The sequence below is a fragment of the Symphalangus syndactylus genome, chromosome 24 (assembly GCF_028878055.3).
Source record: "Symphalangus syndactylus isolate Jambi chromosome 24, NHGRI_mSymSyn1-v2.1_pri, whole genome shotgun sequence".
NCBI classification, from domain to species: Eukaryota; Metazoa; Chordata; class Mammalia; order Primates; family Hylobatidae; genus Symphalangus; species Symphalangus syndactylus.
The window spans coordinates 70,111,812-70,130,836 of record NC_072446.2 but is presented as its reverse complement, the minus strand read 5'-3'; the positions used below and the strand labels follow the sequence as shown (position 1 = coordinate 70,130,836).

Genomic DNA, 19,025 nt, shown 5'->3' with positions numbered 1-19,025 from the left:
GAAAACCAGTATCACCTTTTGGTAGTGATAAGCCGACGCCGTGAGGGTTGTTTTGCTTGAGAAAACAAAACAAACCCTGTGGCTTCTCCGAGGTCCTTGTTTCACCCTCACCTTTTTATCGCTTTCCATGTAAGAGATGGGAATAATCTAATTGTGAGATTAATCAGAGAAATCAGACAAAAATGTTTTCTGTGTAATTCATTTTGTATGCCATTAAAAAGAAATAAGATAAAAAGAGAGAGTGAAAAAAAAGTAGGAAAATGGTCAAGAATATGAATAAGCAGTTCACAGAAAAGGAAACACAAGTGGCCCCTAACTATATGAAAAGCAGCTCCGCTACACCAGTTGTCAGGGAAATGGAAACCCAAATTGGAGATACAACTTTAATGTCTGACAATATCAGAATTTGGCAAAGATGTGGAGAAACAGGAAAACCCAAATACTGCTGGTGGGGGTGTAATTGTTATTCTGCAACCACTTTGGAGAGCAATTTGGCAGGATCTAGTCAAGTTGAATATGCACATTCCCTTCGATTCCGTAATTCTACTTTTGGACGTATTTCCGGAGAAAGTCTCCTCCTGATACATGTGCACAAGGTGGTATTTATCAGGAGGCTCACTGAGGCCTTATTTGTGATAGTGAAAAATTAAATACAGCCTACCTGTCTATCAGGAAGAGAATGGATGAAAAATAATGCAGCATGTTCCTATATTACAATACTATAAAGCAGTTTTACATAATCAACAATGGCTAAAAGTAAAAAATCATAAAGTAGCATGCAAAACTTTGTATTTTGAAAACAAAACGCAAAACTTTGCATATTGAAAGTTAAAATGACTACCACACACAAAGCAACATTGTTGCATATGGATATATATACATATATGTGTGTGTATGTGTGTATATATTTATATGATAAAAAATGGTCTGGGGTCTGGGCACGGTGGCTCATGCCTGTAATCTCAGCAGTTTGGGAGGCCGAGGCGGGCAGACCACTTGAGGCCAGGAGTTTGAGAACAGCCTGGCCAACATGGCAAAACGCCCTCTCTACTAAAAATACAAAAATTAGCTGGGTGCCAACTACTTGGGTGGCTGAGGCATAAGAATCACTTGAACCCAGAAGGCGGAGATTGCAATGAGCCGAGATTAATTTTTAAAACTGGGGTGAGGGGCTAGAAGCAATCAAATTATTAGGCTCGTGCAAAAGTAATTGCGGTTTTGGTCAATGTCAAAACCACAATTACTTTTGCACCAACCTATAATATCTGTGAAGAAACAGCCAACTTTAATTTAAGTGTATAATAAGAAGAAAGTTTTGAAGCAAATAGGACAATGTGTTCATTGCCAATTTGGGGTGGTGTGAGCTTGGATGTTACAGTTCTCTGTTAATTTTTCAAGAAAAATATAAAATGCCAAAGTAGAAGATTGCTTACAAATCAGAACATTGGTCTTATTAAATTGCCCTGGCACCTACTTTTAGGACTATTCACTAAACACACCTGTCTCTGTTTTTTTTCCGGCATTCATTTTATTCCTCCATGGTGGCCTCGTAGAGGGCCCCGCCCTCTGCTCATGGCATCTGCTTGTCCTTAGGATGAAGGGTGATGGCATATGCCACTTGCCCTCTGGGTGATTCATCCAGTTTGAACTTTCAGATATAAACAAGTACAGAGACTGGGGTTTCAAAAGCACCTGACCAAACCACCCATCCCTTTGAAATGTTAATTTGTATTAAATATCTTGATATCCACACACTCTCACTTTGTGAGGATGTGGTTTTGTCCTTTAAAGGAACAGTTGCAAATTCTAAAATATATGAATCGTGGATGGCAGGGTTGCTATTAGGAAAAAGGAAGCTTAAACTTATTGTTTTTCTGTCACTAATTTTATGTAATTAATGAGATAGGATGTAAGGTGCCCTAGAACTTCAACCCTGGTGTTACGACGCAGCAGGGAAAAGCCAGACCAAACCAGAAAGAGAACTCAAGCGAGGTGCCGATGGGTCGGAGTGAATCAGGGCCAATTCACTTGCTGGACAGTAACCAAAAGGTTTGTACAGCTAGGAAGTGGGAGAAATGCCAGTAGTGAAAACAGGGAAGAGGAAAGGAGGATTGGCTTGGAGTGTCATAGGACAAATCCATGAAGGTTGAGCCAAAAACAAAAGTCTGTGGACACCTTATTGTTTATAACATGGACTGGGATGATTTCCAGCATCAAATCTCAGCCCTCGGGGACATAACTGTGTGGCAGGAACTTTCCACTGTGAACCCAGGTATATCAGCCCCGCTCCTCCAGCACCAGGTTGCATAATGTGTCATAATACATGTATACATGTGATGAATTGTGTGATCAAGGGCCCTCTAGAAATGAAAAGTGGTGCCATTAATAATTCATTGAGGCTGGGGTGATGGCTTATGCCTGTAATCCCAACATTTTGGGAGGCCGGAGCAGGAGGATCACTTGAGCCCAGGAATTCAAGACCAGCCTGGGCAACATAGCGAGACCCCGTCTCTATAATAATAATAATAATAATAATTAATAATAATTAACTGAGACAACAGGCCTAAACCAGGACTGTCCTTGGCAAACTCCAGTCACTCTAGTGAGTAGCAGTCCCTCTAGTAAGAGCACACTTTTATAGAAAGGAATGCCTGAAGTTGAAAGGTTAGCAGAAGTGTTTACCTGGCTTCTTAGCCTAGCCCCACGCCCTCCAGAGCTTAACCCCATTTCTTCCTCTCTTGTAAGGATTCTCTGCACCTTCCAGACCACCTCTCACTAGGCTCTTGGGCATTCTCATGTCTGCACCTAGCACTGGGCTTCCCCTCCCTGAAGCAGCTTTCTTCCTCGACCTGGTCTGTCTGAGGATGACTTGCCTTCCGAGTCCCAGCTTTTTTTAATTTTAATTTTTTTTTTTTTTTGAGATGGAATCTTGCTCTGTCGCCCAAGTGGGAGTGCAATGGCGCGATCTAGGCTCACTGCAACCTCCACATCCCAGGTTCAAGCAATTCTCCTGCCTCAGCCTCCCGAGTAGCTGAGATTACAGGCATGTGCCACCACACCCAGCTAATTTTTGTATTTTTAGTAGAGACGGGGGTTTCACCATGTTGGCCAGACTGGTCTCAAACTCCTGACCTCGTGATCTGCTTGCCTGGGCCTCCCAAAGTGCTGGGATTACAGGCGTGAGCCACCGTGCCTGGTGCCCAGTCCCAGCTTTACCTCTCATCCGGCTTTACTCTGCATTGCCTCCTGGAACTTGGCCATCCTTCACTGAGCTGAACCTGTGCCTTGGCTGGTGGATGCTCCATAATTATTGAGTATGAAAGGGAGGGACAACTGGGCCACTTTGGAAGGCTGGTCCTTGCTTCTTTGCAGGAGTGGTCTACAGGGGCAGCTGGCCAAGGAAGACAATACAGCACACAGACCAACCAGTATGGACATTTCATGCTTCTCTAACCATGGGGGACATTGTAGCACAGCATAAATCAACATGGCTGCCATCCAAATGCCACCTCATCTCTGGGAGCTTCAACACAAAACTTCAGGAAAGATTACTGGAACCAAAGCTTTCTTAAACCACAACTATAAAGAATGTCTAGCCAGGCATGGTGGCTCATATCTGTAATCTCAGCTATTTGGGAGCCTGAGGCCAGAGGATCACTTAAGCCCGGGAGTTTAAGGCCAGCCTGACCAACATAGTGAGACCCCATCTGTACAAAACAATTTTAAATATTAGCTGGGCATCATGGTGGTGCATGCCTGTAGTTCTAGCTACTCAGGAGGCTGAGGTGGGAGGATCCCTCGAACCTAGGACTTCGAGGCTACAGTGAGCTATGATCATGCCCCTGCACGCTAGCTTAGGTAATAGAGTGAGACCCCTGTCTCCTAAAAAAAAAAAAAAAAAAAAGAAAGAAAGAAAAGAGAAGTCTACACCAGCCGTTGTCCAATAAAAATATTTTGTAAGTTACACAGGTCATTTTAAATGTTCTGGTAGCTACAGTTTAAAACATAAAAAAGAAGAAAAAATAGAAACCTAAACTATTAATTTTAATAATACGTTTTATCTCACTCAATATATCCAACACCTTTTCATTTTAACATGTAATTGATATTTTTAAATTATTGAGATATATATTTGATATCATTTGGATGTCTGTCCCCTCTAAATCTCATGTTGAAATGTAATTCCCAGTGTTGGAAGGTGGGGCCTGGTGGGGGGGGTGTTTTTTAATTTTTAATTAAATTTTAATTTAATTAAAATTAAATTAATTAACGTCTTTAGGAAATATCCCTGAGTAGTATTGTGTTTGGGCCATGAGGGTGGATCCCTCATGGCTTGGTGCTGTCCTCAAAATAGTGAGTGAGTTCTCACGAGATCTGGCTGTTTAAGTGTGTAGCATCTCACACCCCACTCTCTCTCTTGCTCCTACTTTGGCCGTGTGACATGCCTGCTCCAGCTTCACCTTCCACCGTTAATAAAAGCTCCCTGAGGCCTCCTTAGAAGCCTAGCAGATGCCAGTGCCATGCTTGTACAGCCTGCAGAACAGTGAGCCAATTAAACCTCTTTTCTTTATAAATTACTCAATCTCAGGTATTTATTTATAGCAACACAAGAATGGACTAATACAATATTATTTTTTCATCCTAAGTTTTTGAAATCTGATGTGATTTTCTGCTTATGGATCCATTCAGACTGGCTACATTTCAAGTGCCCAATGCTACATATGGCTAGTGGCTGACTGCTGTATTGGACAGCACAGATCTAGATGCACTAGATGCATTATGTTGCTCAAATCACCTTTCTTTTTCCCTTCGCTTCCCTTCCACTCCCCTCCCCTTCCCTCCCCTCCCCTCCCCTGCCCTCCCCTTCCCTTCCCTTCCCATCCGTTTCCTTTCCTTTCTTGGACAGTACAGATCTAGATGCATTATGTTGCTCAAATCACCTTCGTTTCCCTCCCTCCCTCCCTCCCTCCCTCCCTTCCTTCTCTCTCTCTCTCTCTGTCTTTCTTTCTTTCGAGACAGAGTATTGCCCTGTCACCCAGGCTGAAGTGCAGTGGTGTGATCTGCAACCTCCGCCTCCTGCCTCAGCCTCCTGAGTAGCTGGGATTACAGGCATATGCCACCACTCCCAGCTAACTTTTGTATTTTTAGTAGAGACGGGGTTTTGCCATGTTGGCCAGGCTGGTCTCTAACTCCTGACCTCAAGTGATCTGCCCGCCTCAGCCTCCCAAAGTGCTGGGATTACAGGCGTGAGCCACTGCATCTGGCCTCAAGTCACTTTCATTAGAGCGTGTAGACTTCCTTACTTTTATTGCTATTATAAAGTTTTTTAAAAAATCCTTGAACTATGTCAGTCTTTAGGAAATATCCCCGAGTAGTATGTGTGTTGGGACTAGAAAGGAGTTTGGCTACTCATACTTTTAACTTTTGTTGCTTGTGTTTCTCATTCAGAAGTGGTTAACCTTTGTTTCATTCGTTTATTCATTCCACAAATGTACCAAGTTCCTGGGCTCTGGAATTATTAAACATACAGGAAAGAGGTCTATTGTGTATTAAAGGTTTATTATGCCTATGAAACTAAAACTCATCAAATAAAACATACAAATTTTTAAATATACTGGGTATCTACCATGTGCCAGACACTGTGTTAGGCCCTGGGGAAACAGCAGGTAACAAGAGAGACAAAAATCCTTGAGTAGGAGAAGATAGAAAATAAACAAATGGTCAGGCATGGTGGCTCACTTGAGGTCAGGAGTTCAAGACCAGCCTGGCCAACATGGTGAAACCCCATCTCTACTAAAAATACAAAAATTAGCTGAGTGTGATGGTGCATGCCTGCAGTCCCAGCTACTCGGGAGGCTGAGGCAGGGGAATCACTTGAACCTGGGAGGCAGAGTTTGCAGTGAGCCAAGATTGCACCACTGCACTCCAGCCTGAGCGACAGAGCAAGACTCCATCTCAAAAATAAATAAATAAATAATAAATCGTGTGTGTGTGTGTGTGTGTGTATTTAGGAGATATTAGGTTTGTTGTTTTTCATTCAAGACCTTTTATGAAAATAGTTACAAGGCCACGGTTATCTGTTTTTTCCTTAATCTAAAGCTTTGACTGATTGGGTTGTTTAGGTGACAGAGTGATCCAAATTTTTTTTTTTTTTTTTTTGAGACAGTGTCTCACTCTGTTGCCCTGGCTAGAGTACAGTGGTGCGATCTCGGCTCACTGCAACCTCTGCCTCGCGGGTTCAAATGATTCTCCTGCTTCGGCCTCCTGAGTAGCTGGGACTACAGGCATGCGCCACCACACCCGGCTAACTTTTTGTATTTATAGTAGAGATGGGGTTTCACCATATTGGCCAGGCTGGTCTCGAACTCCTGACCTCGTGATCCGCCCACCTCAGCCTCCCAAAGTGCTGGGATTACAGGCGTGAGCCACTGCGCCCAGCTCAAACGTTTATTCCTGATGTAAGTAAACCCTCAGTAGTGGGTTAGGCTGCTGTCATCTACTAACCTGCCCCTTAGTGTCAGAAGGTTTGCCTGGGGATTCCCTGGACTATGGCCCCTGCCTCTGTTGCTCAGGGTGATCTTTGATAAACACCCTAGCCGGCACTGCAACCACCTTTTATTTGCCTGTTCATAGTAGCAGAGTCTCCACTTCTACTTTTTTTTTTTTTTTTTTTGGAGATAGGGTCTGGCTCTGTCGCCCAGGCTGGAGTGCATGGTGTGACCACTGCTCACTGCGGCCTCCGCCTCCTAGGCTCAAGCAATCTTCCTGCCTCAGCCTCCCAAGTGGCTGGGACTATAGGCATTCACTGCCATGCTCGGTTAATTTTTTTTTTTTTTTTTAGATGGAGTTTTGCTCTTGTTGCCCAGGCTGGAGTGCAATGGCGTGATCTCAGCTCACTGCAACCTCCGCCTCCTAGGTTCAAGTGATTCTCCTGCCTCAGCCTCCCAAGAAGTTGAGATTACAGGCGTGTTCTACCACACCCAGCTAATTTTTGTATTTTTAGTAGAGACAGGGTTTCACCATGTTGGTCAGGCTTGTGTCAAACTCCTGACTTCCAGTGATCCGCCCACCTCAGCCTCCCAAAGTGCTGGAATTACAGGCGTAAGCCATCACACCCAGCCTTATGTTTTTTAGTATTTTTTTTAGTAGAGACAGAGTTTCGCCATGTTGCCCAAGCTGGTCTTGAACTCCTGAGCTCACGTGATTTGTCCGCCTTGATGTCCCAAAGTTCTGGGATTACAGGTGTGAGCCACAGCGCCCAGCCTCCACTTCTGCTATGATAAAATTGTCTTCCTTGGTAGAAGCATTCCTCTTTAAGTTACTAAGGCTTCTAAACTAGCAGAACACAGAAACCCAAGAAAGGCAATCAAGCTATGAGTGGGACTTTAGATATTAGCTTTGTAAGAAATATAAGGCAGGGAAGGGAGATAGCAGTAGCCAAGACTCAGGGGAGTGGGAGAAATGTAATTTTTAAAAATTATGATAAAATGCACATAACATGAAGTCTTAATCATTTTGAAGCATATAGTTCTGTAGTATTAAGTTCATTTGTATTGTCAACCAGTCTCCAGGACTCATCATGTAAAACTGAAACTCTGTACCCATTAAACACTAAATCTGCATTTTCACCTTTTCCCCTCTCCCCAGCTTCTGGTAACCACCATTCTGCTTTCTGTCTCTGTGACTCCTTTTTTTTTTTTTTTTTAAGAGACAGGTCTTGTGCAGTCACCCAGGCTGGAGTCCAGTGACAGTGGTGTGATCACAGTCCATTGCTGCCTTGATCTCCTGGACTCAAGTGATCCTCTCACCTCAGCCTCCCAAGTAGCTGGGACTACAGACACGCACCACCATGGCCGGCAAAATTTTTTATGTTTTTGTAGAGGCAGGATCTTGCTATGTTGCCCAGGTTGGTCTCAAACTCCTGGCTTCAAGTGATCCTCCTGCCTTGGCCTCCTAAAGTGCTGGCATTACAGGTGTGAGCCATACCACCCAGCCCTGTCTCTATAAATCTGACCACTTTAGGTACCTCATCTAAGTGGAATCATACAGTATTTTTCCTACTGTGACTGGCTTATTTCACTTAGCATAATGTTCTCAGGGTTCATTCATGTTGTAGCGTGTGTCAGAGTGTCCTTTTTTTTAAGGCTGAATAATATTTCATTGTGTGCACATACCAACACATTTTGTTTTATTTTGTTTTATTTTTGAGACGGAGTCTTGCTCTGTCACCTAGGCTGGAGTACAGTGGGATGATCTTGGCTCACAACAACCTCCACCTCCCACGTTCAAGAGATTCTTGTGCCTCAGCCACCCAAGTAGCTGGGACTACAGGTGCACGTCACCACGCCAGGCTAATTTTTGTATTTTTAGTAGATACAGGGTTTCATCATGTTGCCCAGGCTGGTCTTGAACTCCCGGGCTCAAGAGATCCACTTTCCTTGGCCCCCCAAAGTGCTGGGATTATAGACATGAGCTGCCGCACCTGGCCTGCCAACCACATTTTATTTATCCATTTATCTGTTGATAGCTGGGTTGCTTCTAACTCTTGGCTAATGTGAATATGAGAAATGCAATTTGAAATAGTGTGCCCAGGAAATGTATGGTAAACTGAATTATTGTTCACCAATATTCTCTGCCTCTCCCTACAGGATAATCTTTCATCCTCATCCTTTTGAAATCAGGCTTGGCCATATGACTTCACGTTAGCCAGTGAAATACGAACAGAAGTAATAGAGCTTTCCCCGTCACTGCTGGCTTCCCCATACTCTTTTTCCTCTGCTACAGTCACTAGGCAATGTTGAGATAGTAGCTCGTCTGTTGGTCTGGGTTCTGGAGTGAGGGTGAGGATGAACAGATCTACTTGTATATATGTATATTTGTAGTATGACACAGATCTCTGGGTAATGAGAAGTAACCCTTTGCTGTTTCATGCCCTGGAGATTTGGGGCTTGCTTGTTAGGCAGCATAACCTGGCCCATTCTGACTGAGAAGGTCTCACTGAGTAACATCTGAGCAGAGACCTAGAGGGGGTGATCTGTGGAGCAAGCATGTTTGATGGCAGAAAGTGCAAAGATTCTAAAGAGAAGTTTGTTTCAAGGCTCAGGAAAGAAGCCAGATTTACGAAGGACGCAGTGAAACAGACAGAGTGGTAGGTGCTAGTCAGACTCTCATGCAGCCCATAGGGCTGGGCTGGAGGTGGGACTGAATCTTGTTCACCCAATGATTCTGTTCCCTCCTCCTTTCCTCCATGGAGTATGGAATGGGTGGCAGTAGTGAGGGGGTAGAAAAAGGAATGAAGGAGAAAAAAGTGAGGCATGGAGCAGGAAGATGTTGTATACTAAAAATGGTAGTGTCACCCATGGAGGCACCTTTTCCCGGGCATGGTGAGGCTTCTGAAGTCTGACTTCTGTCATAAGATTAATAGTGCATCTAGAGTTGCTGATAAGTGATCATCGATGACCAGAACGTTGCCCCCTACTCCCCGGTTCACCTTGTTCTTTTCATGCCTGTGACTTTAAAAAATTTTTCTTTCAATTTTATTTTTTAATTGGAAGAAGCATTTTATATTTACAGTTCAACTGATAATGCCAATACTTGTTACTGTACAGTGTATTACAGGATTTGTGGTTGCAAAAAGTTACGTAATTTAAGTTTACTGGTATTGCCACTCACGTAAGTCTAAACTAAATCTTATGTTCCCATTTGCAATTTAATTTGTAAATTAAAGGTTTTGTTTGTTTGTCTTTGTTTCTGGTTTTTTTGTGTGTATGTGTGTGTGTGTGTATTTTTTTTGAGACGGAGTCTCACTGTGTTGCCCAGGTTAGAGTGCAGTGGTGCAATCTTGGCTCACTGCAACCTCTGCCTCCCAGGTTCAAGTGATTCTCCTGCCTCCCGAGTAGCTGGGACTACAGGCGCCCACCACCATGCCCAGCTAATTTTTGTATTTTTAGTAGAGACAGGGTTTCGCCATGTTGGCCAGGCTGGTCTCTAGCTCCTGACCTCAGGTGATCCACCTGCCTTGGCCTCCCAAAGTGCTGAGTCACCATACCCGGCCAAATTAAAATGTTTTAAACATATGAGTCCATTATGAACATCAGTTTAAAAGGGGACCCATGACTATTTTTAGAGCCACACAAGCCCAGGGAGCCTCCAACAGACAAACCAAGGAAGCAGGGCCTGGGAACTTAGGAGTGTGCCATGCAGGGCCCTGAAAAAGGGACGGCTTCCCATCCAAGCAGCATAGAAGGAAATCTAATAAGCCACATACTCCTTCTTTCCTTAAATCCTGATACTTTTTCATTTTAAAAAACTTAAGTCTTGGCCAGGTGCTGTGTCTCACACCTATAATCCCAGCACTTTGGGAGGCCGAGGCGGGCAGATTACTTGAGCTAAGGAGTTTGAGACCAGCCTGGGCAACGTGGTGAAACCTGTCTCTATAAAAAATACAAAAAAGTTAGCCAGACGTGGTGGCATGCACCTGTAGACCCAGCTACTCAAGGCTGAGGTGGGAGGATCGCCTGAACCCAGGATGTGGGCTCAGGCAGTGAGCTGTGGTTGCGCCATGGCACTCCAACCTAGGGGCAACAGAGCAAAACTCTGTCTAAAAAAAAAAAAAAAAAAAAAAATCCAGGCACCCTGGCTCATGCCTGTAATTCTAACACTTTGGGAGGCCAAGGCAGGTGGATCACGAGGTCAGGAGATTGAGACCATCCTGGCTAACACGGTGAAACCCCGTCTCTACTAAAAATACAAAAAACTAGCCAGGCATGGTGGCGGGTGCCTGTGGTACCAGCTAGCCAGGAGGCTGAGGCAGGAGAATCACTTGAACCCCGGAGGCAGAGGTTGCAGTGAGCCAAGATCGTGCCACTGCACTCCAGCCTGGGCGACAGAGTGAGACTCCGTCTCAAAAAAAAAAAAAAGTCTTAGATTTCTTTCAGTTCTGTAACATCCTTGAAACCATACATAGGTCCTCTTAATCAGCAATTGCTAGTAAAAGAAACTCTGGACAGTCAAGCAGGGTGGGTGGGTGGCTATTGATTCAGATGCATGCAGAAGGCAGAATTCTAAATATCAAATCTATTTAGTAGAAACTTGTTACAGTTGAAGGCAAAAATGTTTCACGGAGATGAAACCCTGCTGTGCATTTATGAACCACAGAAATAGCCATGGAAAGTTCTCTGGAAGAATCTCTCATTAGATATCTGGGTTTCTAAAGGCTAATGGCATCTCTCGCAGAACACAACCATTAATCTCAAGTGCTCTATGCCAGTTGACTGTCTTCTGAATTCAAATAAGCACCTACAACTCCTAAATATATAAAAATATTTTTAGGTGTATAACAATCTCAAGTATCAGGCTGAGCGTGGTGGCTCATGCCTATAATCCTAGCACTTTGGAAGTCCAAGGTGAGCAAATCACTTGAGGCCGGGAGTTCGAGACCAGCCTGGCCAACATGGCAAAACCCCATCTCTACCAAAAATACAAAAAATTAGCCAGGCATGGTGGCACACACCTGTGGCCAGCTACTTGGGTGGCTGAGGTGAGAGGATCATTTGAGCCCAGGAGGTGGAGGCTGCAGTGACTTGAGATCATGCCACTGCACTCCAGCTTGGGTGACAGAGTAAGACTTCCTCAAAAGGAATCTGAAGTATCTATATGTTATCTCTTTTCTTGTTGGCAAAGAGAAAATTTAACAATTGGATGCATGCAAAAGCATTGTGATATCAAGCCCTGCCCTCCTCTTCTTCTTGTAAATTTCTAAAGAAATCCTATTCATGATGGAAAATATATTGAAATAAAAAGGGAAGTTCCATTCATTTTAAATAATGCTGGAATCATTGGGACCAGGGCCAATGGTTTTTCCCCTCAACCATTGCTGTGAGGTAAAAAAGCCATCTCAGGGTCTGAGAAGGGAAAATGCATAACTCGAATAGGTACCAGCAAGAAGGGTGCTGTGCAGGGAATGGGGACCAACAGCAAAAGTCTCTTAGGGAGCTCAAGGCAAATCAACATATTACAGTGCAGGGGGATTCAACATTGAGTTCCCACTCCTTTCAAGATCCATCCTTTGACCCAGGGGAAGGGAGAGGGGCGGGGGGACATTATTGGTATTTGGGAGATGGACCATTCTTTGTTTGTCCTGTGCACTGTAGAATGTTTACATCCTTGACCCCACTCACTAAATGCAAGTAGCACTTTGCAATCCCTGACACAAAAACATCCCTAGACTCTCGCTGAAGACATTGCTATCCCCCTTTGACAGTTCTACGAGGTTGGAATATACCAACAGAGAGAATAAGGTGGGGTTTGAACGTAGCTGTGAGGATGCATCACTGAGCAGGAACTGACTAGTACCCATCATTCTTTCCACACATAGGCACATCAGGAAAGGAAAAGCAATTAGCTGCATTTGCTGGCAAAGAAATGGTGACATCCAAAAAGCTACAACAGCCTTATGATTAGAGAGGAGGCTTTATAGTTGGTAGTAAAGCAAATTTTAAAAGGAAATCAAAAACTTAAATGGACTGCAGGCAGCATTCAAAAGAACTGACATAGTAAATGACTCAACCCGTATGTCATTGGTCTTCTGAAGGGGAAGGGTTGTTTCTCTGAAGACGACTGGCAGACTGCCTGACATGTGCATGAAAAATATAGGAGACAGCTAGCTTTTAGCCTCCTTTGTGGACACTGGATTTCAAAATTTTTAAATTAAATGAAACACAGATGAAAATTTTAAATCCTGCATATCAAAGCACATTGACAATTTACTTACCAAGTACGTGCCATGTTGCTTGGCGTTTTCTATTAAAAGTGGACAGTTTTGAGGGTTCAACTTTCCCAGTGTTGCTGGTGGGGATCCCCCGCTCTCTCCCACCCACCCCATTGGCCCTTCCCAGCTTCTGTCTTCCAGCCACCACCCCCGAACCCCTACCCAGGACAAGGTCATCTGTGGGGAAGAAGATAGGAAGGGACCCTTCATCCTGCCATCACGGGACCCCATTCCCTCTCCTTCTCCCTTCAGCTTTCTAACAGCAACATCATTTGTTAGGCAATTACCCAAGCTAAGGCTTCTTATTTGGTTGCTTGATATTAAAGTAGGCCAGCAAAGGAAGTTTTTACATCTGTCACCCTAGAGGTTTGTTTTAATTTTTTTACAACAATTTTTTAAAACAAAGAGCCCTTTTTCATGAATTATTTGAGATTTGCTCACTTGAAGGCCACCAATCCTGATTTTTCTACAAATGAGGACATTCTCTTCTAAAACAATAAAATCATCAAAATCAAGAAATTAACAGTGATGCATTACTACCATCTAATCCTCAGACCCCATTCACAGCTCTCCAGTTGCCCCAGTAATGTGCTTTACAATGAAAAGATGAAGTTTAAAAAAAGTGTTTTTTCGCGTTTGGCTGTCATGGCTGTTTTAGCCTCCTTCATTCTGGGACAGTAACTCAGTCCTTCCTTGGTTTTCACAAACCTGGCACTTCTGAAGAGTACAGGCCAAGAACTCCTCTCCTGCTGCTTCTATGCCATCAGAACAAGAAAGAGACCAGCATCTGTCTCCCTCCCCTTCCACCCATCCTGGAGTCTTCAGTCCAGTGATAGTGTCCTTGGGAAGAACCTGGGTAAAAGCTCTGGGCATAGCAAGGTCAAGGAAAGTTTCTTTACTATTCCTTTAAAAAAAAAAAAAAAAAAAAAAAAAAAAAAAAAAAGACGGGCCTGGGACATAGCTTTAAGCTTTCTGGAAACTAGTGTAGTGGAAATACCATCCCTGCTATCGAATTCCTTACAAAGCGTGTTCTCTGTTTTGGGTGCCCCCTGGCCACTCTGAGTTCTCTCTCTCCTTGAGCCTCCAGGCTGGGTCTCAGGCTGCTGAAGAAAGGCCAGTTGGCAGAGGAGGAGAACTGGAACCAGCCATCTCCATTTAGTTTCTGTTTCTTCTTGCCACTTGCCTTTTGTTCATCAACCCTGCCTCTCCATTGCCGTGGCCCTTTCAGAATAAGATTGCAGGTCACCTCCTCTGAAGAGGGAGCATGCACTCATTCTGCTACCCTTGCACTGCATGTCTCCACTGAGTCCACAGTGTCCCAGTTAATGTCACTACATCATTTCATATCTATGTACCTCCTGTGACTATATTTCAGTTGTTTAATGTCTGTAGTGATGTCTCTTCTTCCTGCTTAGGTTCCAGGTACCTTAGATGAGGGACATGATCTTCAGCATCCATCTGTGTATCTTCAACAACTTGTAATGAGTTGCCTTAATATCAGCTTTCTATAAATATGTGTTGAATGGATGAATGCTTGTCAATGTGTAGGCCTGTGTGTGACTCAAAGAACACATGTCCATATTCTTTTAGAATGTGCTGATACTTTCAGATAATCTCTTTCTCTGATCTTTACATTACCATAGACATTCTAGAAGAGAGATTGTTTAGTAAAACCCTCATTTTAAAGTTGAGAAAGTTGAAGCCCAGAGAGGTTGTATGACATGTCCAAGATGTCATTTCCAGCTAGTAGCAAAACTAGGGCCCAAACCAAAATCCTACCTCCTTTCCTAAAGCTCCACCCACTGCACCATGCACCTTACTTCAGCATTGGTAAGTACAGATGTGTTTATTATAGCTACTGATTGAGTTCGTAGGGGCAGGGAAATGTCAAAGCTAGTGATTTATAAAAGCTTATATCAGGGTCAGGCGTGGAGGTCCAAGAGCAGGGTGCCTGCCTGGTCAGCTTCTGGTGAGGGCTCCTTTCCTGGCTTGTAGACAGCCGCCTTCTCACTGTGTGCTCACATGGCTTTTCCTTAGTGCTTGCAAATAGAAAGAAAAAAGAGATCTCCTTTTCTCTTCCTCCTCTTATAAGGTTATCAATCCTATCAGATTAGGATACTACCTATAGACCTCATTTAACTTTAATTACCTCCTAAAAAGCCTTCACTCCAAATATAGTCACGTTAGGGGTTACAGCTTCAACACGTGAATTTTGTGCAGACATAATTCAGTCCATAGCATAGTGATGGCGTAAAAATTTAAAATACCTCCAACATACTATAATATGATATGAAAATAGTTGTTGTAGTGTGTAGTGGGTCCCCCACCAGGTGACTTAAGAGTGTATGTCTGCTGCTTGAAGCCTGAAGGCTGGGCAGTGAGCCAAGGCCATGGTGCCCAGCTGAGGAGTAGGTGTCCTCGAGAACCCAGACATCCCGGAGAGAATCTGAGAACCTACCAAGGAAAACAGTCCCATCGTGCACACGCACGGATCTCTAAGCTATCCTGCTGCCATCCGGGAGTGCCCTGTTATAAGTCCTAGTAAACTCAACTACTCATCAAGCTGGACTTGTCCAAGTTACTGTTTGGTCTTTCAGCACCTTCCCAGTTTGGGGGTGGGTACTACAGTCCCAAGTTTTTCCTGTAACAGTTGAGATCTATTGGTGACAAAGTTACAGGTACTGCTATTAATACTGTGATTTGCTGCCTACATTCATCATGGGAGGAAATGCTTAATTTCAGGTTGTGGTTAGTGGAAATAAATAAATACATATGTATATTTTTTCCATCCAAGTTCACAGGCACCCTAAATTTCTATACAGGGACATCGGGCTAAGAATCCTTGGTCCACGCAAGTAATATGTTCTTGTTGTGAGCAAGCAAGTGGCATAACCTCAGGATGGTGAGAACAGATTTTGAAATCAGCTGATATTTCCCATTGCCAGTTACTCAGGAACAGTAAGCATGTTGAACTGAAAATAGGCATCATCTGCTCTTGGCTTGCTTTCTGATATTTTTGATTGTGTGTTTGAGTATTGGAATATGTTTTGTCTTACAGACACCAGTAACTTAAATATAGAACAAAATAACTCCTGGACCTCTGAGAACTTCTGGCTTGACCCTGCTGTGAAAGGCCAGTCACAGAAGGAAGAGAACGATGGCCTTCGGAAATCCCTGGATAGATTCTATGAAATGTTTGGCCATCCACAGCCAGGCTCTGCAAACCCACTCTCTGCATCTGTCTGCAAGTGCCTGTCTCAGAAAATCACTCAACTAAGAGGCCAGGAGAGCCAAAAGTATGCCCTCCGCAGTTTTCAAATGGCCCGGGTCATCTTCAACCGGGACGGCTGCTCAGTCTTACAGAGGCATTCCAGGGACACCCACTTCTACCCACTGGAGGAAGGAAGTACATCTCTGGATGAGGAAAAGCCAAACCCAGGACTGTCAAAAGATATTATTCATTTCCTCTTGCAGCAGAATGTAATGAAAGACCCGTAACTGGTGCCGGGCGGTGTGCAGGGTAGTAATGGAGGTGCTGCGCCATGGCCAGCACTGTTGGTGGCCACCCAGATCCCCTAGGGTCTCTGGCCAGCTCTGCATGCCCAATCCCAATTAAGTGCTTTGAGGTTAAAGGCTGGCACCTGTGACCTGGTATTGGAGCCAGTCAGCCCATATGGAGAGCCAGCAGGGTCTGCGAGTTCTCCGTCCTCTTGGCCAAGGCCACTGACTGACTGGGCTACGAGTCAAAAGCCCAGCTTCCTTGCCTCAAGGAAGGACATTCTCTGAGGAGTAATTTATGCTCTAGCACTCCCTTTCCTTGAGATCAGCCTGAGGCTGGGACATTACATGAAATCACACCCTTGCTGGGCTTAATCCCTTTCCCTTTCCTCCTCCCATTTATTTACTGGTGTCTCTGGGAGCCTTTCCTTAATAAACCTCTTATATCTGAATCCTTGACTCAGAGTCTACTTCTGGGAGAATTCAGCCTGAGAGAACATGCTTCTGTGAGATGAGGTTTTAGAAGGATACAAAGCTCTACACTGAATCAGGTATAAGGAATCATATCAAGTTGTAAAACTGAGACCATGTAATTGAGAATACATGTCCTAAAATAATATAAAGATTGAAATACAGTTTAGAAACTTATATCACATCTTGTTCACACCCTTGCCTCCTCTCCAAAGCTAGAAATCCATGTTTTATCATACTAACTGGGTGTGGAAGGAACATTTGGACAATCTAAAATAACAGCTAAAATTCACAATTCTTTTTAAAATCTCTTTGTCTCTTATCAGATTGCAAATGTGAAAGGTGAGAAGATAACAAATGTGCACAACCCACCACAGTATATGTAAGCACAATTATGATACGCTAGGCTGATGCCATGTGGCCTTGTCAAGTTGTGTTTGAAGAGAATAAATAATCCTTTGCCCAGGTGGGGCCCTACTTTCTCTTGTATTCTGCCTGCCTGCACCCTCTGTCACCTTGTGAACGGTTGGCCCCTCACCCCTGCCCTGTCCTTGCCTCCAACACCCTGAGCTCCATTTGCAAAGCCTTGCCCAGAGCAGGACTTGGCCACCTTGTCCCTGTCCTCCAGGCCTGAGCCCTTCCTCACCAGGGAGCTCTTTAAATAGCCAGTGCAGGTTTGCACTGGCAGATGCTCCACTCCGCGGGTCATGTCCTGAACCCCTATTTGAGACTCAGTTGGTAGAATTACATCACCTGGCACCGGGATCTCTGAAGCTGCAATTGGAAGCCTTACGCTAATCCCTATCTCAGCAGCACTTTCAACAAATTGCATTGGCGAAAGGGTTATATTGCCTTTGGGTTGGGGGGAACAACAAAAGAAGCTGGCAGCCCTGAGCAATTAGATTTTGAGACACTTGAGGTGAAATTTAATTGGCCTAAGATTCCAAAAGCTTTCTAGAAAGCTGATTATGCAAATGGGTTGGCCTAAAAGTATACATTGAGAGTGAGTGTGCCATCTCAGGAAGGTCTCCCAGGGGCTCTTGGATGGAGAGAGAAGCCTTTTAAAGGTTAGGAATGACACACTCACACTCAGTCTTCCAGTGCTGGGGAGATTAGATGTAAGAAACAGTGTTCCAGATTGAAGTGTAGAGGCACCCCCTGGAAGGAGACCCAAATGGTAGAAATAGGAAATGAACAGGTCTTTGAGAGACGCTGGAGAAAACAAGACTTCAGGTTTTCCTCTGACAAGCAATCATCTGCTTCTTTCTCCATGGGCATTTCCTATTCTACTGGCCCCCAAATAATCGTGAAGCCAGGGGGACTTATAATTGAAAACCTGACAATTAAATTTTAAGGTAGCTAGCGTTACTGTTTTTTTAACGAGAAGCATATTAATAGATGTCCTTGAAGAATGCTATCATTTTTAGTATGACTCAGTCAGTGCAATGTTTGCAGTTAGTCTCCATGGCTACCTACAGAAGGAAACTGGATTATCTTATGATGTTTTTAAAAGGACAAAAAATACGAGTTATTTGAATCCTCATGTTGGGAAGCAGCAGCTTCTATTTGGCAATGAGATTTTAGTGTCAAACTTTTCATAACCTTTGTTAATATGTGTGCCAAGAGTGCCCAGTGAGAGGATAACCCAAAAGTAGAGAATTTAGAAGTCTCAAAGCCAGAATCACCTTAGGTTTAAAAAGAGTGTGGTATGTGTTTACTTGCATCTGAATAAGTGTTTGTGACAGGTCAATACAAGATATTTGATTCCCTGCAAACTCACTGCTTAATTTGATCTCTGTGAGGTTAGGATGGCATTTTCCATTTATTTCTGTGAATCTTTAATAAAGGCTAACAGATAAGGATATTGAGGCTTTGGCCTTTGGCATTATTGTCTAATTCTACCCTACAGATAAATTCACCAACGTTATACCATCGCATGCATGTTATGACTGGCCTGTGATATCATCTGTGGCTCTTTTCAGGTCTTTGTGAGACATCAGAACTAAGAGCGCAGAAACGTCAGAACCCTTAAGAAGAGAACTCCTACCGATGTCTTAAATTCGTGTGCTATTACTCATTTCATTAGTCTATTTCATTGCATAACCTATATAAAGGCCCATGTAACAGATCTTATTACCAGTAATTGGCACAAAACAATAGAGCTATGCTTTTTTATTTTAAAATAATTTATTTGACAAAATAGAGATGGGATCTTGCTGTGTTGGCCAGGTTGATCTTGAACTCTTGACCTCAAGCAATCCTCCCGCATCGGCCTCCCAAAGTGCTA

General features: G+C 43.8%; 1 protein-coding gene across 5 annotated transcripts in view; it reads left to right on the top strand.

Annotated features, from left to right (window-relative positions):
• Positions 1–16,719, top strand: part of SHLD1 (shieldin complex subunit 1) — a 106,216-nt gene extending 89,497 nt beyond the window's left edge. For all 5 annotated transcript variants that reach the window (XM_055265683.2, XM_063634022.1, XM_063634023.1 and 2 more), the window contains one exon: positions 15,828–16,719. In XM_055265683.2, the coding sequence (XP_055121658.2) occupies positions 15,828–16,267 (440 nt within the window). In that variant the 3' untranslated portion in view covers positions 16,268–16,719. The remainder of the gene's footprint in view (positions 1–15,827) is intronic.
• The last annotated feature ends 2,306 nt before the right edge of the window (positions 16,720–19,025 follow it).